The sequence below is a fragment of the Ursus maritimus genome, unplaced genomic scaffold (genome assembly GCF_017311325.1).
Source record: "Ursus maritimus isolate PB19 unplaced genomic scaffold, ASM1731132v1 scaffold_25, whole genome shotgun sequence".
Lineage (NCBI taxonomy): Eukaryota > Metazoa > Chordata > Mammalia > Carnivora > Ursidae > Ursus > Ursus maritimus.
In genome coordinates, this window is record NW_024425008.1 from 27,543,374 (window position 1) to 27,568,605 (window position 25,232).

General features: G+C 47.0%; 1 protein-coding gene across 1 annotated transcript in view; it reads right to left on the bottom strand.

The window, feature by feature from the left end:
- Window positions 1-25,232, bottom strand: part of RGS6 (regulator of G protein signaling 6) — a 548,980-nt gene that overhangs the window by 70,779 nt on the left and 452,969 nt on the right. The window contains exons 4-13 of the mRNA XM_040641698.1: window positions 24,661-24,711; window positions 21,649-21,755; window positions 20,402-20,453; window positions 13,920-13,984; window positions 10,459-10,535; window positions 10,311-10,323; window positions 8,021-8,089; window positions 6,057-6,131; window positions 4,296-4,394; window positions 3,170-3,231 (exon numbers count right to left, since the gene is read on the bottom strand). Of these exons, the coding sequence (XP_040497632.1) occupies window positions 3,170-3,231; window positions 4,296-4,394; window positions 6,057-6,131; window positions 8,021-8,089; window positions 10,311-10,323; window positions 10,459-10,535; window positions 13,920-13,984; window positions 20,402-20,453; window positions 21,649-21,755; window positions 24,661-24,711 (670 nt within the window). The remainder of the gene's footprint in view (window positions 1-3,169; window positions 3,232-4,295; window positions 4,395-6,056; window positions 6,132-8,020; window positions 8,090-10,310; window positions 10,324-10,458; window positions 10,536-13,919; window positions 13,985-20,401; window positions 20,454-21,648; window positions 21,756-24,660; window positions 24,712-25,232) is intronic.

A 25,232-nucleotide genomic window follows, 5' to 3' on the forward strand; every position in this document is an offset into this window, starting at 1 on the left:
CACAGAAGAACCAAACTCTTCCCATCTGGCCCTTCCTTCCTCAGAGGTGCCAGACTAGTGGTGCCACGGGAGGCAGCCAGGGGCAGACACACAGACGTGGACGGCAGGGCCAGCCTTCGTGGGTGGCCCGCAGGGCTCTCTGCAGCGAACTGAAAAGAGACAGGGCGGGGGAACTGCATCCGCACAAAGCTGCCTTCTTCAGGACCAGCTTCACTCCTAGGCTTGCCCTTTGCTGCTTCCTCTGAACACCGTACATCCCGTTCATTCTGTTCCATGTACCTGAAGTCTGCTCCTTTCCAAGACACCATTAAGCACCACAGGGGAAAGTGATAAAAATAATGGTTCATATTCACTGCATATGTAGTAAGTGCCAAGGACTGGGTGAAGCTCGGGTCCTGGATGAACTTATTAACCGTACCGCACTCTCTCCTTTAAAGGAGTAGAACAGAGGCACAGAGAGATAAAGCTACCTGCCCAAGGTCACACAGTTAGATAATAGCAGAGGCAGGATCCCAGCCCGGAGGGATGGCTCCACACCCATCCCCTAAATCGTTCTGCTCTGCTCCTTCCGTAGGCAAGTGTCCTTATTCCCTTGCTGGCTGGGTGTGGCCACAACCTTTGACCACAACCCTGAGCCCATCACCAGTCCTGACGCCTCTTCCCAGCATCAGCTCGTGGGGAACTGAATGACAGGTGCCTGTTCTCAGGGGGATGAGGTCCTTCGTCTGACGGCTAATTACACCCATCACCTGCCGCGGGCCCAGGGACAGCAGCCCCGGCACGGGGATGTGTGCGCCCACCTGAGACAGCGCAGCTTTCAGCTCCGGTGAGCAGAGCAGTGCACCCAAGGCCGGCTGCCAGCACCACCTCCCCGTCCCCGCCCACGCCGAGCCGCTGACAGGCAGAGGCTCCACGCGGCTTTATCTCCAGCTCACACCCGTCTCCTCTCCCTCCTCCTCTCTATCTGGGAGTTTCCTTGCGCTTCTAATGAAAAACCCTTGTGTCACATTGAAAAGTTGCCAGTTACTGCTGCTGGGAATAAAATCCAGTCTCTGCTGGGCGGACACTCCCGAAGCTTCGAGCTGGGAGTGAGGAGTGGCGGGCTGGAATAGTCCCTCCGGTGCCAGTGGAGCAGCCTCTCGGGCATAATGAGATGGTGCCGGGGGGGACCCTCCCTGACAGCGGAAAACAAACAAACACACACCAGGCCCTGCCAGGCTCCCCACCCCACTGGACTGTCTCCCTGCCTGGCCTCAGGCCCCAGCACACCAGCCAGGGGTCAGTGGGCTTCCTTGGGCTGACTGGTTCAGGCTCTTGCCCCATAGCCGCAGAGGTCAGACCAAGCTGGGTGCCCCTTCTCCTGTGAGCTCTCAGGTCAGTGGTCTCCCCGAATCCTCGGAGCCCTGCTCAGTCCACTTGCAAAATGCCGGCTCCTCTGGATCATGTGGAGTCACCGGATCCAAACCCCCCGAGCTAGGGTTTGGGAAACCCCACTCTGAAGCCATCCCTGCCTGGACTGTCTGCTCAAAACCACTGGACCTGAACGACTTGACCCAAGGAAAGATGCTCCCGTCCCTCTCCCCTCGCCCCCCACATGCTCTCCTAGGACTGCAAACTCTCACGTGCCCTTCGAAGGCAAGGTGTTACGAGCACTGATTCTCCCAGCACACGAGGACAGCCATTCCTGGCCCCCTTGCACAGAGAAAGAAGCCCGGAGTCCCTTACAGGCTATGGTACCAACGCAGGCAAGGTCATCCTGCCACCTCACTTATGGGCATTCTCTGGGACAAAGGCAACCACAGCGAGATCGGAAAAGCAACTTTAGAGCCTGGTACTTGGGAAGCCCCACATCATGACAGTCGGGGGAGGCAGCCCCGGGGCTGGCAGAGTGAGCGGTGGCCCCGACTCCACAGTAATTTGTGTCAAAGTGTGAGCTGAGCTCCAGCCACCGGCCACCTTCCGGAGCGCTGGTGTTGGGGAAAATGGGAATCTCGGTGATTCTTACTTGGGGCGATTTTGCCTCCCTCCTGGCCCTGCCCGGAAATGTTTGATGATGTCTGAAGACATTTTTGACTGTCATGATTGTGAGGTGAGTTTTGGCATCTGGTAGGTAGAAGTCGGGAATGCTGCTAAAATGCATAGGACTGCCCAGAATGTCAATAGGGACATTACCAGCGAGTCCCGGAATAGACAGAGATGCCAGCCCACATCCAGGGCTGTCCTTGGCCCCCCTGAACACAGGGTGTTCATTTAGGACTTTGGGTTTGGGAATGGGATTTTCTTCGCCTCGATTTGTTGTTATTTATCTAGAAAGAGTTTACAGATCAACCTGGGGGCCGGCAGGGAAAGGCCCTCTGTGTGAGCTGGGTTTAAAGGACCCACTTTACGCTGATATCCAGCAGATGCTAAGACCCAGCTTAAGCCCTTGATCCCTCCGATACTGGTCGTCGCTTAAACAGTAGCATATGGATGAACAAACGTTCAGCGTGGGACTGTCCGATCAGATGTATTCCATCACGGATTCCCCAGGTGGTCTCTTCCTTTCACTGAGGATTCAAAAAGCAGACCATTTAGTTGACAAAATGGAGCTTCCCCTGCATTAACGGGGTGGGAGGGAAGCAGCTACGGGTGCAGACTGTCGCACAAACGCTCCCGAGGAAGCCAGACTGGAGGTGCCAAATATTTTCTTTACAGTTGATTTGCTGCAGTTCTGTGGTTGATGGCGTGTGGAGGTGGCATGCCTCCTGATGGCCCGGCCCCCTCCTATGTGTGCGGCCAGCACCTTGAAGGGCACACATCATTTCCACCCCCCTATAAAGTGAATCTGGGCGTTTTATAGCTGAAAAGAGAGCAATTCCATTTGAATTAATCAAGAGGCTGAAGGCAAAAGTGCATTATGTAGCTTTTAAGGACATTCTTCCTGGGTTGACAAGGCCCCGTGGCCACCCCCTGAAAACCTTCAGCAGCAAAACATTTCTTGACATCACTCAAGGGAGGTCTGCTGTCTTAGCTGTACTCGCATGGGGCCTGTGGTTTTTTCACTCATCAGTTTAAGAAATGACTCTGGTCTGCCTCTCGGTGGGGTGCGTACTTGTTAGCCATGACCCCGTAACATTTCTCCTCCGTTCAATTAGAAGAAAGCAGCAATATTATTGAGGGGGAAACATACCTTTCAGCCACTTTGGACATTTTTAAACAATGTCTGTCAATCTGTGCATTCAAAAATGTTATCTGGGGAAAGAGAGAACAGAAGTGTTAAGACCAAACTTGACTCCCCCCCCCTTTTACCCCATGAACCCAAACCTTGTATTTCCATCAATATTCAAACAGCATCTCTGGCCAGGCTTTGCCAACCCTCCAGCTTTGCATTCCAACAATCACTGGCCCTTTTGGAAATTCCCACCACACTCAGGAATCACACTCCACAATTTAGCCTGTGCTAATATTCTCCTGTACTGTGCTGTAGCCCGAGTCTCGACTCCCAAAAGTGATTGCAAACTTAAAGGCAGTGGTGTATATCCTACAAAGCCTAGCAACACTTTACAGGCACCGTAAATAACTGGTTGTACTAATTTCCAGTGATTTCCTGCTGCACACCTACGTCTCACCCACCATGCGCTTGGTGGACGCGACTAGATCCTCAAATAGCGACTTCACATACATTTCTTTCCTCTTCCCCACCCCAAATAAACGTGTCAAGGGCAGGCACCTTTGGGTTTCCCTCTAGAAGCCAGTGAAACATAATGTAAAGACCCTAAAGTTACTTCATTGCCAGTGAACCCTAGAAAGGAGTAATGTAATTCGCCATTGTCTGCTGACCTGGGTTGACCAGTTAGCTTCTCATCATGAAGGACGACAACATTGAACCAGATAATGCTGACGTGGCACTGAGAGTGGGGCTTTCTTTATTTGTAAACTTGCCTTTTGAATCACAGCAATAAAGTCGTTGGTTCTGGGCTGGCTTACTCTGTAAGTGCATTACAATTTTAAGGACTCCATGACATCTGTCCCTCCCCCCTTCAGCCCCCACAGCATTCTGTGGGCACCCCAAGCCATTGGGATAACTCCTTTACGTCCTTCTCTACTAACTGCGGGGGGAACTCGGTGGAGATTTTTTCCTCTCAAGCTTCCGTGGGTTGTTCACACACAGCACTCAGAGGTTCAAGTCATCCACAGCTGGGTTCCACTGTGGTTTCCAGGAACTCAAAGCTCACTCAGCCTTCAGAGGTGAGCATTCAAAGGGTTTTCAAACTGGTCATGTCTCCTCCCAGGAGTGTAGTAGTCAATTCATTCACCTGTTTCCGGATGTCCTCTTTTGTAGTTTTCCTGATTGGCTGACTGGGTATGTGCACGGGGCTTTGCGACTGGGACTCTTCAGTCACGCCATACACTGACTAGAGGAGAAGCAAGAAGATAGAATCACGCACCCTCAGAGTTGCAGGGCGCCTTAGGGGCAGGTACTGCAAGAGCTCTTTTGATGCTTCCAGTCCCCTCTGTGACATCCTGACAATAAAGGATCAGCCTCTGTGCAAACTTCTACAGTGAGGGGACCTCTTCCTCTCGAGGCAGCTTGGCCCGTCTTTGGGCCACCACTGTTAGAAGATCTTTCCTCTCACTAAGCTGCAACAGTCTCTTGAATATCAGTGTGTCTCCAAATATGGTCCATAGACCATCTGCAAAGAATCATCTGGGGGTACTCGGTAAAGGCGCACATTGCTGAGCCCCACCTCGGACCTACCGAATCAGAGTCTTTGTGGGTGGGGCTTGGGGACCCGTACTTTTATCAAATGGCCCAGGTGATTCTGAGGCACAAGAAAGTTCAAGAACAACTGTTAAAAGTTATGCATGAAAGATCCTCTCTAGATTTTCTGTTCCCTGGCAGATGACATGCTCATCTGGTACAGATTTGAGATGGCAGGGTTTCGGATTCTTTCTTTTTCAGCCAAACAGCTTTCTGGCCTCAGTTTCTCCCCGTGTTATGGCTGCTTCTTAAGCATTCCCTTGTGCTGGAGACAGATGAAAGACAATCTTTGCTTTGGGAATGAAATGAAACCCTGACAACTATGCAACGTGTAGCTGAGATCTATAAAATCAAGAAGAGCTCAGATAGAGTGGGTGTGAGGTCCACGAAATTCTGGAGTATTAGAATTAGGGGGCCCTTAAAGATTAAATGAGGATGTTTTAAGACTAACGTCATAAAGGCTAATACCCACTAGGGCATAGCTATCTCAGTAAAGAATAAGATTCAAGAAGTTGATATTTATGTCATATTGTGTGTGTGTATGTGTGTGTGTGTTTGAGAAAATGAGAGCATTGGTCATTACAAGAAATAGGAATGTCTGGGGGGGGCACATCTCTAACCTTTTGAAATTAATATTATGGGGACAGACGTATTCTCCCACAATATGGTCCTTGGTGCCGCGGTGAAGTTGGGATATACCAGCCGTGGGGCAGGCTGAGTGTGGCACCCTTGAGTATGCCATGACCATGGCCCCTTGCAAGAGAGTGAAACACAAATCAATGATTGTTGGCCCACTGACAGCTGGGTACCGTGGTGATTCGAATTTGGATGATCTAGCTACATAAAAGACTTTCAAAGTACTAAGCTCACCTTCCCCTGTGGGACCTGGAAAGTTTTTGTTCTTTTAGTTTCTTTTCCTCCCCAGAGCCAACTGCTACCTACTCCGCACACCTCAGCACACCTGAGCCTGCTTTGGAAGCTCTCAGGAAGCCCCCGGTCCGGGGTCCCTTGCCCCCCACCCCCAGTACCATCCAGCACTTTCCTGACACAACCCTCCTGACTGCCTGGGGGTTCAACCCCTCCACCGCCCCCTCAACCTGTGGGCTTTGTGATGACTCCTCACTGTATTTCAGCAGCAAGAACGGTGCCAAGTACACATCAGCCCCTCCACAAATATTTGTAGAATGAATGAATGAAATGGTTTCAAAGGACAAAACGGGGTAGAATTAACAAATAGCAAATGACTGTTTGAACAGTACCAGAAACAGAAGGGCTATTTGCATCAAGAATTTTTAATTCAGCTAAACTAGCGAACCTTTTTAACCTTTTGTGGGTTCTTCAGGCGCCGGCATTTTCTGATATCCATTTCTGTTGTGTTCACACAGCCTGGCTGAGAAAAAAAAAAAATCATCATATAAATTACTAAATGAAAATCACACCTTCGACTGTAACCCAAGTGACACCATCAGACCCAGTCTTTGTCTTTCCCATTACAGATATTACATGATTATCTCCACTTGGCCATTTACAATTCCTTTTACAAAGAGTTTCGTCTTCAGTATGTGTTCCTGCATAGAGTCCCCACATGAAATATCAAAGCCTACCTCCCACTATCCAGGGGTGACATGTAGAGGGTAGAGTGTACAGTTTATAAGGCAAGCTTCTTTTTTTTTTTTAAGATTTTTATTTATTTGTCAGAGAGAGAGAGTGAGAGAGTGAGCACAAGTGGGGGGAAGGAGCAGAAGGAGAAGCAGGATCCGTGCTAAGCAAAGACCACAATGTGGGACTCGATCCCAGGACCCTAGGATCACGACCTGAGCCAAAGGCAGACGCTTAACTGACTGAGCCACCCAGGCGCCCCTAGAGTAAACTTCTTATTCAGAATGGCCAGATAGGTTCAGCCCCAGCCTTTGTTACTACACATTATCTGACCATCTAACAACAATCCAATATTATGATGGGGAATTAGTTTTTGGGTTTTGCTTTTAACCAGCTTTTAGGAAGGGCTGACAGTTTCCTCATTCTAGTTCCATTCCATGAGGAAAAGGCAAGATTTGTTTTACACATAGGAAATTAGAAATACAGTCGAACGTCATTATGCATGGGTTTTGTATTTGTGAATTCACCTACGAGCTAAACTTTATTCATAACCTCCAAGTCCCTATTAGTGGTGCATTCGTGATCATTCGTGGACGCGTGCAGAGCAGCAAAGACTATGAGCGGCCTGACGTGTGTGTTCCCAGGGAGGCTGACTAAGTCGAGGCTCTGCCTTCTTGTTTCATCTCGTACTGTAAACAAACATCCTTGTGATGGTCTATTTAGGACCACCGTTTCCACATTTCTGTGCTTTTTGTTGTGCTTTTGCTGTTTAACATGGCCCCCAAGCATAGTGTGATGTGCCGTGCAGTGTTCCTACGTGCAAGAGGGCCGTGGGGCGTGTGACAGAGAACACAGGTGTGTCAGGCATGGTGGCCGTGAATCAACAGCATACTTTAAATAAGATGTCTTTAAACAGAAACAGGCTTTAGACATGGTTACCTATCGATCAGATGAAGAAAAGATAGTGACCAGGGGCTCACGGGAACCTAACCCTGTATGTCCCCAGGATAATGGCTCAGCATTGGCTAATTCCGTGTGCATGGCTACTTTGCAGAATAACTACTGTGGATACTGACAACGGGCCGCATTTGAGGAAGATTATTCTACGATTTAGAGTCAAATGACGGTATAAACGGAAATTGCTTATTGAAAGTGAGGGGATGGAGAAACATCTATCATGCAAATGGATGTCAAAAGAAAGCTGGAGTTAGCCATACTTCTATCAGACAACTAGACTTAAAACCAAAGACAAACGAGAGGTGAAGAAGGGCACTACGTCATAATAAAGGGGACAATCCAACAAGCAGTTCTAACAACTGTAAATATTCATGCACCCAATTTGGGAACATCCAAATATATTAAAAAAACAAAACAAAAGAAAACCCAGAAACTGCTTATTTGGGGCTGTAAACTTCCAGGGCCCAGAGATCCTGGGGGGAATTCCCACGGTTCTCCTTTTCCAAGTCCATATTTTCATGGATGAATAATTCTTAAACGCTGGAACTGACATACATTCCAGACAATCTGGGACAGCAAAACCGATTTCACAAAGTTTAGCAATGCTCTTTAATTTTAAGAATGAGACACCTGGTGGCTAAAGATAGTCTTTTCTTTCAAGTGAAGCAAGAGGGAAAGAAAAAACAAAACAAAAACACAGAGAAGCAAGCAGTGCTTTCTCACCACTGGCCTGTGCACATCCCAAAAGGCCCGTTCTTGACTATCCAAAATTTTCCTTTCTGTCTTGTCCTTCTTCGCAAAAAAGGGAAATGAGAGGCCCCTCCTCCTAGGAGCTTAGAGCACACAGGGCTATTGGCAGCTGTGTGGTCCCTGCTCTCTGCAGAGCTGTAACACAGGGGCGGGCCATTCCCCCAGGGAAATCTCAACAAGTCCACACGTGGGAAGAGTTCTTGGTTTAGGCTGGACTGCAAGTCATCAGAGATGTGGACTGAACGTGGTGGGCCTAAGGAGAGAACCAGAATCCAACTGTCCATGTGAACAATTATGATTGAGATTATTCAGAACTGAATTATCCATGGGCGTGCCCCCCATCAAAGTGGATTCTACGTATTCAAATTATAGGAAAGAAAATAACCATAGGCTTGCAGTGTTTCAGTCTCCAATTCGAAAGTTTGCTTTAGATTCAGAATCCACAGAAATGTCTTCAAAATACTGCAATTGCATCTAAAAGTCACTTAAAGCATCTGGCTTTCTAAACGCAGAGAAACAGCCCTAGCATGGACAAGATCCAGAAGGCAAATATTACTGGCCTCAGCTGGGGGAGGCACAAATTGCAGGAGGGAAATTACAGGTGACAAAGACAAATTCTTCATGTTCTGATCAGTAAATAGATAAGAGGTTGTTGGTTTTTTGTTTTTTGTTTTTTTTTTAAAGCCTGTATTGCTTCATATTACCTAAGTAAAAAGTAACAGAGTAATTGTGTAACTTCTGGTTCTTGGCTCTCTTGGGAACACTTTAGTTTACTGGCCTGAAATAAAACATAATCATCCTGTGATTTTTGTGATAATTACTGTGTACTTCAACGGCCCACAATTATAATGTAATCACGGAGTTAATCATAAAAGTTAATCGAGAAATACCATATATGTACAAAGTGACAATTTCCCCTCCTTTTTCAACGTGCGATGCTGGGAGATCCTGGAAGTGCAAATTATCTCTCCTCTTTGCTTCGCAGTGGCCTCTGAGTACACAGGCTCCATTCTGCCTCCTTCTCTCCCCTCAGCCCCCCTCCCACTTTCTCTCTCCTCAGGGGCCATGGCTCCTCCAGCTCAGCTCAGCATCCAGTGCCCAGTGCCCACCTCCCTCCCGGGCTGCTGGCAGCACTGGGGGTGGTCTGCAGGCATGTGGAATTGTGGGCAGAGGGGGAAAGGCAGAGACTGCAGAGGGAGGGGGAGAGCCATGGCACCATGCCAGCCACCGTACCCAAAGTCCTTGGGTCATTTCCAACTACGACCACACCTGTGATCGATGCTCAGCACACAGCCTGAGACCCAGCCCTGGGTGATGGGCTGCAATGCTGCCCACGGAGTGCGGAGGGGCACGGCTCAGGGACAAGTGGCGTCCAGAGAAAAGGTTCTTGCCTTTGCCTAGCTCAGTGTCCCTTTCTCATTCCTTCCTCTCTCCCACTTTTTCTAGTAACACTCCCAGCTAAATCAGAGATCCTTGCTGGAGAGGGCAAGACAGAACCCAACCCAAGCAAGTTCATTTCCCAGAATTGAAAGGACCTCGTTGACAACCATGCTTGTGGGTGGGGGGCCATGTATTGGCCACTTCTCATGTTTCCTTAGGGAGGTAGGAATTTCCACTCTACTCCCTGGGAGGGAAAAGTATGGGAGAAACACTCCAGCTAGTCTTTCGTCTACTGTATCTGGGGGAGAAAGAGGGCCTTCACTTTGTTGGTGGATCTGAAAGATGAAATTGAGAAAGCTCGGGTCGGCGCTCTCTGGGCCCCGTGTGGGCCAGCCTGTTCTCAGGATGCCTGTCATCTTCATGCAGTGAACTCACAGGGGTCAACTCTGCCCTGGGGTGAGGGGCTCTGCTCAGCATGGGCGAGTTGAATTCCAGGGTAAGGATCTGTGGTCACAGATCCAAAGTCATGCCCTAGAACTTGGCTTTTATCAGTAATAATCTTAACACACTGGACTCCAACGTCTGACTTCTGTGCCTTATTTTTGATTGGTTCTGAACCCCTACCCTGGGAGGAAAGGGAGAAGGGCTGGCTTCCCGAAAGCCCCAACATGTTTTCCTATGAAGAGAGACTCTCCAGAAAAGTGGGTCTGATGTTTTTCAGCCCCCAAGCACAGAAGAATTCTTGGAAATCTCTTTAGGAAATAGGAACATCTTCTAACCAGATTTCTACATTGGGGAACAAGCCCATTTCCTGCTAGAACCCATGTTTTGAAGTTATTTCAGAGTGCCACTGATTACAAAGATGAAACTTCTCCATCTTGACCTTGATTTCTACTCTGCGGCTCTCATGCAAGATGATAGCATTTGACCATCTATGGCTGGCCGGCTGTGGAAGGAAACCACTCTCACACCACCTCCACGTTCCAGAGAGTCTTTCTCTCTTTTCCAGGGTCTCCGTTAAGTTCACGTACTTCACTTGTGCTTCTGCTTGCATAAAGATGAACTCCCACTTCCTTGCAAAGGCCCTCTGGAGTCTTGCTAAGTTTTCCTAATGAGAAATGAAAACCAACGAGAAGACATTAATCTTTGTAAGTTTGCACATCGACACCTATGCTTTATTACAAGGCAGTCATCTATTTTGGTTACTCCCCACAGAATAGCAGCGCCCCACTTTAAATCCACTGTATGTGAACCCAATGTGATTCTGCACCAGACCCTGCTATACAGAGTAGAACGATTAATATTCATTTACACACCCATTAAATCGGAAGTCTTTGTGGTTCACCTGATTCCTCTTCTCTTGTGTGTTTTGTACAAACACAACTCACATAGCCCTTGTCATCACCGCCACCGAAGATTGGGAGAAGGGTTTGTGGCTATTCATGCCGGATTTGGGGAAGGGACGAGGGGACTCTTTGAAGTCTATCAGACATCTCCGAGAGCAAAAGCAAGAAGGGATTTCTCAAGACTCATCTTCCAGCAAGCAGGGGCCCAGGAAGGTGGCAGGAAAGGGAAATGCTGATGACCTGGCAACCATGCCTTTGAAAGGTTGGATTCAAAAGCAGGAGAAAAAGGAGTGTCTATATTTGTGATGTTCATGAAAAGGGAAACCCAAAAACAGAAAGAAAGAAAAGGTGTCCAGGGCTGTCTTTAGAGGAAGAGGGGAGATGCCTTTTCTCTAAGTCTGTAGGCTTCCCTGGTGGCATGATAGGACAGTGAGGGGGGTGTTTGACAGGTCCCCTAATGATCCACCTAATTCTGATGGAATGCAAGCACAGATCCCACATTATGCTATGGATTTTCATAGAGCTCATGCCAAAACTAATTGATTACTCTCATTAGTGGGTTATTAATATAAAAGGAGCTTCAGTTCAAGATCAACCCACGTAAACTCAGTCATTACCAAGGCTCAGTGTACGAGCACCTCAAAAAAACCCTGTTCTTTCGATTCTTCCACTGTTCATAGGAAGCAAAGCCAGTGATGCCTACACATCAGTCAATTAGGGGGCAGTTATATAAATTATGAACAGTCATACCATGGAATACTAGGCAGCCATCAAAACCAATAATGTAGATTATTATTATTGATGTGGAAAGATTCTCAATATACTTACAGCATAAGACTGGGGAAAGAAGCAGCTTACAGAATAATGTTCCGGGTATGAGTCAAGGTTTTTTTTTTTTTTTCTCTTTTTGCAGAGGAAAAAATGTATGTACAGAAGAAAGGGTAGGGGAGAAGGATTGCAGGTTCTTTCCTTTCTTTGCTGTTTGAATTTTTGGTTTTACAAAGAGACTATGTCATCAGAAAAAAATTAATAAAATTACTGAATTTTGAAAACAAAATACTTTTTACATTTTCTAACCCACTTTTAGGCAGAACTTCAACCTGAAAGAACATCTTAATGCCATATTCTTTACAAATACCAAAGCAGAACATTATATGGCAAGAGAGGAGACAACTGAATAAAATATATCTGGAGTTGATGCTATCTTGTTTCTGTTTAGGACCTTTTCGAAAACATGGAAAATATGGGGAAGAGAGACACAGCAGGGATGGGCACATGCTTCTGCAGGCCGGGTCTTTCTGACAGGTCATGTTAGGAGGGGATGTGGCACCTCGCACTGGGTGTGCAGAAGTAGGAGAGTGGATTCTGAAGGAGCGGTGACAGCTGGCACAGGAGGGCTGATGGGGATAGGAACTGGGTGCCCAGGATGCTCAGGTCCACAGAACGACCATGCTAGGGTTTGCTTGGGAAGGTCATCATGTTCCAACATCTTTATATGTAATGGCTCGCACTGATAAGCACACTTCGGCCAGGTCCTGAGGCCCTGGGTCAACTGCACCACGTTTCCCCACTAGCTTGTGACAGGTCCCCGAGAACGACAAAGTCTGATGCAGTGGGCCTCACACTTATCGTGGGAAACTGAGGCAGCACGAGAGGGATGTCTGGAAGGAAGGAGCTGTAAGTCCTGTGAATGTTGGATTACCGGGGAAGGACTCCTCACTGTGCCCAGAGCCGCCCCTCCCCCTCACTGCCAGCTCTTCAGTCATTTCATGGCTCAGCAGCTTCCGTGCCTTCTGGAGGGTACGAGAAAATCGGGTCAGTTTCCCAGATTCTCTGTGACCCATATAAAGTTTGGTTTGGGGGAAAGAGTTTGCAACCATAAATTTGAAATATTTAAAAAATGATCTGAGTCTTCAAATCCTCTGTGCCTTGGTTCTGTTAAATGGGAATGAGTGTGAGTGTGGCCGGGCCTCCGATTTTTGCAGGAATCACATTTTGTGAAAGAAGGTGGTGCAGGAGCAGAACTGGGAATGTATATACTTTGTCTGACACATATCTGATCTTCTGGATTGGATTTGGTCCTTAGAACCTACTGCCAAGAATGGGGGAGTTGGATTTAAAGATGCCGTTAAAAATGATCAAATATTAAGTTTTAAAAATTCTCATATTGCCCCCTGTATGCATTTTAACACATGTATGAATCCATACATACATACACCACAATCAGGATACAGAATAGTTCCATCACCTCCAAAAAATGCCCCGTGCTGTCTCTTTATAGCCACATTATACCCCCATCTGTAACTCCCAGCAACCAGGGATCTGTTCTCCCTCATGATAGTTCTGTATTTACAAGGATGTCATATAAATGGAATCAGACAGTTTGTAATCTTCTGAGACTGGCTTCTTTCATTCCACATAATGTCTTGAATACTCATCCAAGGGGTCGTGTGGACCAATAGTTTACTCCTTTTCACCACAGAGGAGTATTCCTCTGAATGGACATACCAACGTTCATTTCACCCTTTACCTCCTAAAGCACATTTGGGTTGCTTTCAGCTTCTGTTTATCACAAACAGAGCTGCTATACCCAGGTTTTTGTGTGAACAGAAGTTCTGATTTCTCTGGGGTATGTGCCTAGGAGCGGGACTGCTTGGTTATATAGGAAGTGTATGCTTAACTTCATAAGAAACTGCCAAACCAGTTTCCGGACTGGCTGTGCCATTTTGCGCTCCCACTTGGCACTCCCAGGACTTTTTATTTTGGCCACTCTAACAGGTCTGTAGTGGCATCTCCACATGCATATAATCTTTACTCCCCTAACGGCTGCTGATGTTGAACATCTCTTAAGGTGTTTATTTGTCGTCCTTAATGTCCTCTTTGGTGAAGTATCTGTTCAAGTCTTTTGGCCATTTTTGAGCTGTTTGTTTTCTTATTGCTGAGTTTTGAGAGCTCTTTGTATAAAGATGTAATTTTATTGGATGGTAAGAAGAGGTGAGAACAAAGGAGGGGAAATACAAGGGACTTCTTTTCCATTGTCTGAAAGGGACTAGGGAGAGAAAAAAGGGAAAATAGAAGGAGAAACAGAGCCGCAGTCACAGTTCAACTCTCCTCCCACACCTGAGCTGAAAAATAACCGTACTTACTGCTTCATAATCCGCCAGTTCCAGCCTTGCTTTATTCTGCATTGTCCTCTTACAGAGATAGATGGCTGGGGGAAGAAGAGAAATGACATGTGCAAAACCAGCAGTGTGGTGGTGTCACAAATCCATCCATCTGTCTGTCCATGCACTTGTCCATCCATCCATCCAGCCTTCCCTGCATGCCCAGCCCTGCGCTGTGCAGAATATGCTTCTGTGTGGAAGCCATGGCACCTAACCTGCCGGAATCTTCCTGAAGGTCAGAATCGGATGAGGACTTCATCTCCCAAGTCTTGACTGCTCCCTTTCATCCTCCTCACTCTGTTTCACCCCAAGCATCCCCCACCAGGGGCAGCTTTTACAAGTATGATCATGTTACCTTCCTGCCTACACTCCCTGCGCTGCTTCCTCAGCGACCTCAGAAGAATGGTTGGGCTCTTTAAGGTGGAATACTTGGTTCTTTAAGATCCAGTCTGCTTACCTTGTCAACCTCTTCCTTCTTAGTCTCCCTCAGGCATGTCAGGCTACCAAATCCTTTTCAGTTCCATGCTTCTGCCCGTACGGAAGGTCTTTCCATTTCCCTCTTCTTTTCCTCTCTCTGGCAACCTCCTCCTAATCTTGGAAGACCCAGCTCTGTGTTCCAGAGCATCTGCCGAACCCAAGAAACTTAATTCCAGTGCACTGTAATCATAGGTTTACTTGCTCTAGGCTGAGGGCTCTTCGAGGACAGAGGCTGCGTCCTACTCAGCTTGAATTCCTACACCTCCCACCAGTGCCAGCCTGCCAGGTGGAGTGTATGGACAGTGGAAAGAAAGCGTGGACAATTTGGGTCCCTCCTCCCAAGCTAAAGAAGAGTTCTTGGCCCTCTGTTGCCAGAGGATTCTTTCTGAGACCTGCCTTCATCACTTCCTCTCCCTACTTCTGCTTCTTCAGTATCTCCCTCCTTCTCCAGTGCCAAGAAGAACGATCCAGGGAAGACAACAGATGAGCTATATGAATGACCAATAGGATGACCAGGAGAGAAGGGCAGAGAGGACCTGTGGCTGACCCGTGGTTTGACGACTTAGTTATACTAGGAGATCTAGTCATCTCCTTGCTGGATCAATCAAGCTCCTCCATGCGGTCTGAACGATGTGCTCCTGGCAGCTTACAGTATGCTGCAACCTCGTGGCGGGCAGCCTGCTCTGGTGTGCTCACGCTTCCGCTCATGCCCGTCAAGTCATACGTGAGAGTCAGAGTCAGTTGTGTTTGTTCTCAAATCTGTTTATGTCCCTCATACCTCGTATTTTAATAATGTATGTTCCCTAAATATTGCATTTCACAAATGAAATTAATGTGAAAAGAGAGAATTGTTGTTTCTATGAAGACCCAGGTGAATGGTTCAGAACAACTTGATAGAAGAGTTGGCTAAGACAATTGCTCATGAGTTTGGTAGAGGTGAAATAACTGAAAATGGAGGAAAAAAATAACAAAAATCTGAAAGGGGTCCACATACAGGTTGTTTCTAAAGTGTTTTTATGGGGTGCCTGGGTGTCTCAGCCATTAAGCGTCTGCCTTCAGCTCAGGTCATGATCCCAGAGTCCTGGGATCGAGCCCCGCATCGGGCTCCCTGCTCAGCAGGAAGTCTGCTTCTCCTTCTCACACTCCCCTTGCTTGTGTTCCCTCTCTCGCTGCCTCTTTCTGTCAAATAAATAAATAAAATCTTTAAAAAAATGAAGGTTTTTTTTGTTTTGTTTTGTTTTTAGATTTTATTTATTTATTTATTTGACAGAGAGAGACAGCCAGCGAGAGAGGGAACACAAGCAGAGGGAGTGGGAGAGGAAGAAGCAGGCTCCCAGCAGAGCAGGGAGCCTGATGCAGGGCTTGATCCCAGGACCCTGGGATCAGGCCCTGAGCCGAAGGCAGACACTTAATGACTGAGCCACCCAGGCGCCCCTAAAAATGAAGTGTTTTTAAATTCTCTTTTTTAAAAAGATTTTATTTATTTATTTGACAGAGAGAGAAAGAGAGTGAGAGAGCACAAGCAGGGGAAGCAGCAGAGGCAGAGGGGGAAGAAGACTCCCCGCCGAGCAGGGAGCCCGATGTGGGACTTGATCCCAGGACCCCGGGATCATGACCTGAGCTGAAGGCAGATGCCTAACCAACCGAGCCACCCAGGCTCCCTGTTTTCAAATTCTTAATGCACTTTAATGATGCCAAAACTGGATGGTTTATCTTGAGTGTGGTTTAGTTAAGAAAGAAAGTCAAATTATTGGGGCCCATAATCAAAGAGAGTCTTTGGTCCTATCTCAAAAAGCTGTCAAACGATTGTTTCTTTGTATAGTTTATGTTGATATGAAGTGATGACGGTATGTATGCATCTTTTTTTCATAATCCTCCACCTACCAGCTTTTCCAGAGAACCAGGCAGCCATAGCTCTCCATAACGTCTGACAAAGGGGCATCTGCTCTATTACAAGGTACGTCCTTCACTCTCTTGGACCACTGTCTTGGCAGCCTGTGGAATTGGGAGCTACCTAAAGAGGAAGCTGTCACCAGCCCCACCACGCTCGTCTCGTTGACCCAGGGGCCGAGCAGCTCAGTGGAGGTGAAAGCTGCTTTGACAATGCTATCCCAAGCAGTGTTTTGTACTGGATAAACACAGGATGCAGGAAAGTCCAACCCAGGTTGGGCTGTGGGCTTTATTTAAGTAGAATCATCCTGAGAAATTTCTAACCCATCTGGGTCAGAATGGGCCAGCTGGGTTGTAAAGCAAAGCTGGTACCATTCCTGACGACCGTGAGCTTCATGGTCACGTGCTTTCAGCTTGCTTCCCCTGTGGCGAAGGTCCCATGTTAGGGAGTCTGTTCGCCACTACTAGGGAGGTAGGATGTAGCTGCTGAGTCGACCTTTCCTTGATATGGAACTTGGGGCTCGTCTGTTCTACTGTAGCCTTCACCAGTGCTAACCAATCAAGTGACCATTGGCAGTGACAGCCAGTCCTATTACAGTGCATCTGGGGCACCTGCTTTAAGCTCGGATGCTAGTTTTTCTTAGATATTTTATTTCTCATTGGAAAATCTTTGTCTCCTCACCCTCACGCCTGGCAATCCTACCTCCTGGCATCTCAAGCTCACTGCATCTTACTGTGATAAAAATAGAAAACATTCACAATTTTATGAAATGAATGGATTCATATATTACATGTGCAATTAAACAATAAGAAAATATTGAGGGGCGCCTGGGTGGCTCAGTCAGTTAAGCATCTGCCTTCAGCTCAGGTCATGATCCCAGGGTCCTGGGATCGTGTCCCACATTGGGATCCCTGCTCGGTGGGGAGTCTGCTTCTCCCTCTGCCTTTCCCCTTGGCTTGTGCTCTCTCTCTCTCTCAAATAAACAAATAAAATCTTAAAAAAAAAAAAAAAGAAAATACTGACCCCGTCTTATTTCAATGTACTGAAAGGACTGACTCCCTTCTCAAACTTTGTCTTCATGAGTGACATCCTTCACCTCAATCTCCTAAACCAGGGAACCTGTATAATGTGTATTTCTCTGTCCTCCTCATACCTTCGAATTATGTTTTAGTACAATGGGATTTTAGCATTGGAAGTAACCTTGGTCACCATCAAGCTCAGGCCCCTCATTGCCAGATGGCAAAAACAAAGGCCCAGGGAGGTGAAGTGATTTACCCACAGGCCCGTTAGTGGTGGAGGTGGACTTAGAATGGGTACCTAGTTCAGAGCTTTTTCCATAATGACATCCGCTGCCCCATATACTCTTTCATTTATTCATTCGTTCATCCATTTAAACATTTACTGAGGGCCTCTTCTGTGCCAAGCACTTTTTGCGTGTTGAGGCATCACCATAACAGCCCCTACCCCCTGCACGAAGCTCATTGACTGTCAGGCACCATTCTAGAGACTTTCCAGATTTCACCTACTCCATCCGCACGATAACCCTCTGAGGTGGGTTCTGTGATTACCCTCATTTTACAGGTGAGGAAACCTTTTCAGGTCATTCCCATTGTTGAGATGCCCTACAGCTGCTCCACCCTTTCTAAATGTCTCTCCTTGACTCCGATGGCTTTTTGATAAACCTGTCCCTCCCAAACGATTCAACCTTCTCAGTCATTCTTCATCAACATGAAACCTCTGAATACTCAGATCAGACCCCTCACCACCCTCTTGCTCCCCATCACGCTGCCTCCCCCGGCCTGGAATGCTTGGATGGTAAGACTGTGATTTATTTAAAGCTGTGCCCTAGCAACTGACACAGAGTAGGTGATCAGTACAGGTTTGTTGAATGAATGAATGAAAGTTTTTGGTTCTTCATCATTCCAAATCATACCTATTCTGAGTTCCTAGCTTTGCTTTCACATCCTGTCTGTAAGAGGGCCACCACAGCCCTAATACTGTCCAACATTACCTTAGTCGTACTAAGACTAACCACCACCACGGTTTCTACTGAATCCTTACTATGGGTCACACACCAAGCCTTACAGCCACTGCATTTCATCTAACACAGCAACACTAATAGGAGTACTACTATTGTTCTAATTTGCACATGAAGTTTCTGAGGCACAGAGAGGCTAAATAGCTTGCCAAGATCACACAGCCCGTGGAGCCCGTTGATCTTGGAGCTGCTGTGCTAAATTCTCTCTCGGTAAATACTTTGATTTTTCAGCTGAACTGCTTTGTAAATGCTGGTGAGTACTTCTGCGTCCCATACCTTGACTTTGCCACCTGATTTGCCAAAGTCGTGGCACAGGAATTCAAAATAATCTTGTTTTAACGAGAGCCTGATATAAATAGTTACTTCTGTCCTTGTTCACGCTGCATGTAAAATCACGATGTGGAGTTGCTCTGCAGAGAAAGGGAACTAAGGCTCTGGTGTACACAGTGCCCGACTGCGGAAGCTTTATGGGTTCATAGTCAGGTAGGTATTTTCATCTGACGAGGGTCCAGTTACCTGGCCCTGCCACCCCCGCCCCCGCCCCTTCGCTGCCTGTAGGAATATCAGTTTTCACACTCACAAGGGCACATGGCTGCTACATGGATCCGAGCTACAATTACTCAAATTTCCAGTTGGGCTTTCGTGAGCAGTATTTCAGCCCCAGAAGAACTTGTTTTGAGAACGGCCAATGTAGCTCTGATTTTGAGTTGGAAGCCTGCTTATCCACTTATCACACCGTGTAGAGCACAGCCCAGCTCCAGAGGGACCCCCCGTGATGCCTGCAGACAGCTGCGGAGACCATCAGAAGGCCTGCCGCTTGCCTAAGGGCCGTCTTCAGACCCGAAAACAGAACAACTGTAGCCTTAGTAGGCAATGGCTTGTCCGCGCCCCACTCTCGGCATCGCTCCCACCTGCTGGCTCTGGGAGTGAGCCAAGCTAGCTCATCGCAAGGTCTGCAGGACAGGCTTCCCTGAACGCTATCCGGCTGCACTTCTCCCTCCATTCTCTGCAGCTGCCTCTGCCTCCCTGAGCAGCAATCCTGCAAAGAGCCTAGGGAGAAGCTGTGGGTCTCCCCGAGCGCCCCAGTCCCAAGGAGAGCCACTGTGGACTGCCTTAGCAGCCAAGTCAGTGACAAGGATGCTATGCAAAGGGCCAGACCGTGAAAGAAGCATGGGCCTGGAAGGCACTTAGATCTGAGTTCCAATTCTGATGTTTCTACTGAGTGTCTGTTAATCACCTTTAATAAAAAATCAGAACTGTCAGCAACTATTTACTGCGTGCCAGCTGTGCCTGGGCCGTGCACGGTGCACTGGGGAACACGAGAGTGAGCAGGTAGGACCAGTCCCGGCCCTCCTGGAACCTGCGACTGCCTGGGCATCCAGATACACAGAAAGCAAGGTGAGAAGTGTGAGGATGTGGCCTCTCTGAGCCTCAGCTTCTTTATCTGGAGTATGGGGACCATATAACTTCTCTAGAGGATTGGCACGTGGAAGTATTGAACAGTGTCATGGAGGGTATATGGCCAGAGTCTAATAGATCCCTGCCTGGACAGAGCTAACTCCCTTTTTGCCAAGCCCCCAACTTCACCCACTCTTTATTTTCCTCCTCCAGGGTAACTTCTGTACACTCCTCCCTGGTCTGTCTCCCTTCCCCCCTAACTTCTAACTATCAAAACCACCAATGAATTATTAATAAGTCTTAACAAGGCTGTGAGAATAGAAAGAACTAGGGGGAGGTGGCCCCTGGATCTGGCCCTCCCCGAAACCCTGCCCCAGAAAGGACTGGTCAGCAACCACTGTCTTGGCTCTCCATGGCTCCACGGAATGAGCACATTGGCCAGCTTGATGGAGCCTTCTTCCCTTCCCCCAGTCCCTTCCAAAGGCTGCCTCTTTCAGTGTGCTCTGCCTTTCTTCATTATGTGGAACAGGGAGCTTATTACATGTCAACAGAATGAGAAGCATTAAGCAGGAGAACGACCCCTCCTCCCTGCGCGGCAGTCACCCAGACACTGGCATTTGTCTTCCCCACTCCCGGGAGTGACACTTCTTCACTGCTCACCGTAATCGGTGTTTTCAGGCTCCCAGCAGTTCGAAGGCCAAAAGTATGGGGCCTGCAAAAGAGCACAGGTGTCAGGACTCAGAGGAAGGCCGGCACCTGCCCCCCTCTGCCCGGAGCCAGGGTCCACCCTCTCCAGCACCCAGTGAGGACCCCTCCTGGTGACGGGAGGCTCTGTCCCGTCTCTTTCGTGCTGACACTCCCCCCCCCCCAACCTTCTCCCATCCTTAATGCAGCAGAGGCTGTCAACAGTTTAACCTAGGTATTGAGAAATGAAATCCAAGGTGAGCAAAATAAATGCAAAAATGAGAAACTCAGTTTATAGGGCAAACATTTCTTATCCCAAGACAATAGAATTCAGACTGGCACAATGTACTAGGCACACAAGCTCCAAATCCCTTTTCTCCCTTTGAACTGTGTCCCCCTAAAACTGACTCATGGAAGCCCTAGCCTGCAGTGTGGCTGTCGTTAGAGTAAGGGAGTAGTTAAGGTTAAATGAGGTCACAAGGGTGGGGCCCTGAGCCCATAGGATTAGTGTCCTTAGAAGAGGAGCCGCCAGAGAGCTCGCTTTATCTCTGTCTCTGCATATGAGGAGGATACAGTGAGAAGTGGCTGTCGGGAAGCCCAGATGAGAGCTCTCGCCAGAAACCTAACCCACTGGAACCTGGATCCTGGACTTCTAGCCTGCGGAACGGTGAGAAATAAATGTCTGTGGTTTAAGCCCCTCAGTCTGTGGTATTTTGCTATGGTAGCCAGAACAGACTGAGATACCCTTTGACACTGTCTGAAAAACTCCACTCCAAATCCCTTGGTGTTGACTTTGGCACAGCCCCTTATCCTCTGCCCCATTTCCCCCTAGGACAGGATCTGTGAAAAGGAGAGGACAATGGGTGGGAGGGGTGAGGCAGTGGATAGAAACTTCACACCAGGAAGGCAGCATGATAGAGGAAGAAAGATCAAGGACTTTGCCATTGGGCTCACCTATGCTCAGAGCACCTCAGTGTTCTCATCTGTCAAATGGGTGATAGTTATCTCCCAAAAGTTTGTTCTTCAGAATGAATGAGGAAATACGTGGAAAATCCCCCCTCTGCCCCCAACAATAAATGGCCCAAATAAAAGCTTGTTAAGCCTTCCCAGGGCTGGTGAGAGGTAAGTGTTGCTCCTTAAATACCCTCAGTTTTGTAGGAAGTTCCAATCTGCGATCAGATGATAAGAGAAGGTTCTTCAGGGGGAGGAGCTGGCGGGCCTACCTGGAAACGGTAAAAGGTGCCATCATCCTTCATGGTGAGAACGTGGTCTGAGATCGGAAAGATGTAGCCCTGGGCAGCTATAAGGCTTCCCAAGTGTATTGCTTCAACTGCATGGACAGGGCAGGAGAGAGAGAGGAGTATTTAGCAGGCTGTCAGAGTGCAGGGCTCCTTACCTGTAAGGCAGAAGGGCAGAAAGGCATCCGGAAGCCGGTTGTCCTCACTCTCAGATAACTGCATGATTGATTGACTGATTGATTGATACCCTTTGATATCAATGCACTGGGCTGGAGGGGGCAGGTGTCAGGGGTTGGGAAGGGCCAGCATGTGTCTGGGACTCATCAGGGCCCCAGCTCTGAGAGCGTGACATTGCTTAACTTCCCCAAGACTTCCAGAAGAAAGTGGCTTCATGGTTAAGAGCAAGGGCTCTGGCACATACCCACCTGTACCAAATCAAGTTGGATGTTTCATGTAAGTGCTTACAGTGCCGGTGCTCAGTAGGTGCGGGCAGCCCTGATTCATGTTGCTAGTTTCACCCATTTATCATCCCCAGCAATGAGCATGCAGCTTCACTGCCCAGAGAGGCTCTGGACTCCCATGGCATTCCCCTATATGACAGTCCCACCGGAGATGAGGAGAGCATTTCCCTTCTCTTACGCACACAGAGTAAAACCTCCCTTTCTTACAAAATTGGAGGAAGGGCACTGCAGTGGGGAGTGGCAAAGGGAGACCGGCCTGACAGAAATATGTACATTTTTGCCACACTCAACCCATTGTTTTGTGACTTAGTACCAGCCATAAATAGATTCATGTAGTTAAGAATTTATATTTATTCTGAGCAGAGCTAAGAAAAAAAGGAACAAATCTACATGGTTCTACCATGCATGATAATCTTTCACAAATATGAAATATTTGTGATATTTCACAAATATCTTACTGGTAAAAAATGAATTTTGGGATGCGGAAATTATTGATATGCTTAAGGAGTCTCCAGGAATTATTAATTTCATAAGCTCTGACTTTTTTAAAGCAACTTGCTTTGTCTTTACTTGCAAACTTCTCAAGAGGTCGTATATAATCCAAGCATTTTGCTTATTTAGAATCACCTATCCTTCGGGAATAACCGGTGCAATCAGAATGAATGAAGTTGTAGCTTATTTGCTTAGTGATGATCCGTGTCTATATGCTTCAAGAATCATGGGTCCAGCAAAAAAAAAAAAGAAGAGTTTCATCACTGGCAGCTTCTCCTTCCCCAGGGAAGAGTGAACAACATCCAGTAAGAAGGTGACTTTCACGTCACCCACGTAGGAGCTAGAACTCTCACTTCACCCTCTGTGGTTTTGCTTAGCTGTATGGCAGATGGGGGGTGAGGTGGGAGGGAGTGGCAGACGCTGGAAGAGCCTGGCTTCCTGGGGCCTTGATGTGCCTCATTTCCACCCTTCTAGCCCCAGCTGGCGAACTGTTCTAAACTCCTCCTCATCCATTTCTCGGAAGCCCAAACAGTTCCCAATACTTGGATGTCCTCCCAAGGCCATTCGAGTCTAAGAGACCTTCATAGATATGACCTTTCAGGGAAACTTCTCACATGAGGGTCGGAGGCTTCCTGAAGCCTCTTCCCCTGCCACCGGCTGGCTCAGGGCTCTCACAATACTGCTCGTGCGACTAACGACCGTAATAAATGTGTGACAGAAATACAAGGATTATTGTAGAAGGGCAAAGAACATAGTGCTACTGGAAGAGAAAAGACCGCCATGAAGAAAGGTACTCCTTAGGCGTAGCATTGTAACCAAAGGAACATTGACTTTAAATACATGGAACTAAACCGGTAGAAATGTATTCGGTCCCGTTTTTACAAGTGGACAATGACAAGTCCAGGCTGCATGAGGGAAACACGCGGCGTGGTTAATTTGGATTCTTTCCTTAAGAGGATGTGAATTCACAGTTTCCCCCTGTGGATTAAGAAGAGCTTGACTAGAATTAAGAATTTTCACTAGTCATGGAAGTGGCCATTAATCATGATGGTGAACAAGGCTAGTGTCACTTCCACGAATGCCCTGCTTTTGTGGCATTCAGATTTCTGGCAACTATATTTCATTGAATGCCATGTAAATTGTACTGTTTCATAGTCAATAGCATATTAGGAGCATCAGATTAAAATGGAGGAATTCCTGAGCTGACATAGTGACCCCCAGCAAGGAATCACAGACACCTAGAAAGGGAATTTTAAAAACATCTTTAGAAAGCAGCCATTGGAAGCCATTTAATTTGGGGCAGATAGGTCTAATCCTCAGGACATAAATATCCACATTAATGGATATTTATAAATATGACCTTCAGGCATCGAGATACTCAGTTAAAACAGGAAGTATATAAGAAACCCTGAAAAGTATTAACTAACACATAATAGTAAGCTTTACTTAGCTGCAATTTTTATTTTTCTGAAACTCCTCATTTTCAAATTATGCTGTGAAAATAAATTTTACTACTTATTTTCTGGTGGGAGGACAGATTTGGAAACTGTTTTATTGGCCAGAGTTTTGTTGTTGTTTTTCTGGTAAGGTTTTCCTAATTGGAATGCACAATTAAGGTTGGAAAAAAAAATCATTCACTTCTTGCAGAAGCAGAAAACAGAAGGAGTCTTAGCAAATAATTAAACATCTTAATTGTGGATCAGGCAATCTAATTTTAAGAGCTGGCTCTAGAAGGCTGTTCCATGATAGTTCTACAACTTATCTTTAATTGCTGTGGCTAACAAGAATTCATCTCATTTCACACGTTATTGTATCGGGCTCTTTGGCACTCTAAATAATTGCTCATTTCCTCAAAGGGTGATTTAGACTTAAAGATAGATATTCAGTCGAGAAAATAAATTAATTTTATTTGTAAATAGAGCGATTCCACATCCTGGGATTCACATTTATAAGTCCAGTTCTCAGGAGAATAGGAGAATCTAGTGTGGAACTTGTTTATGGGATGTTTCTCAATACCATGGAGGATAAAGTCAGGGTCAAGTACCTGGGTCCTCGATGGAAAGGTTCTTCATAAGCCACTGCACAATGTCAGTACCTGAAATGATAAAGCCAGTTAAACTGAAGACGTCATGGATGCTTACCCTGTGGCAGAAGAAACATGTTTACTTAAGAAAGTCCTAATTCCAACTAGCATATGCCCAGAGAGCTGGGTAATATTGACGATTTTCCATCCTAACTAACCACATCTATCCATTGGGACACTTCTGTAGTCATGGTTCTATTTGTTTCCAAAAAACCCACTTCTGATGACTCAGGATGATCTTGCGTCCACACCTCTAGGGAGTATCTACAGGAGACTCCCTGCAAATACAGATTTTGATGACTTCCCCAAAACAGGCTAGGTGAAATTTTACCACACCTGGCCCCCAGGATATTTCCTGAGGGAGGAGGCCTCTTTAGCTCCCTACCGTAACTGACAAGGCCTGACCAACACAGGTAACCTTAAGTTCCCTAAACAACAACAACAACAACAACCAACAAAACCTTAAAAAAAAAACAAACTCCAATTTTTTCTGGTATGGACCTATTTTAAATGAAAATACCCCTGTTTCTGGG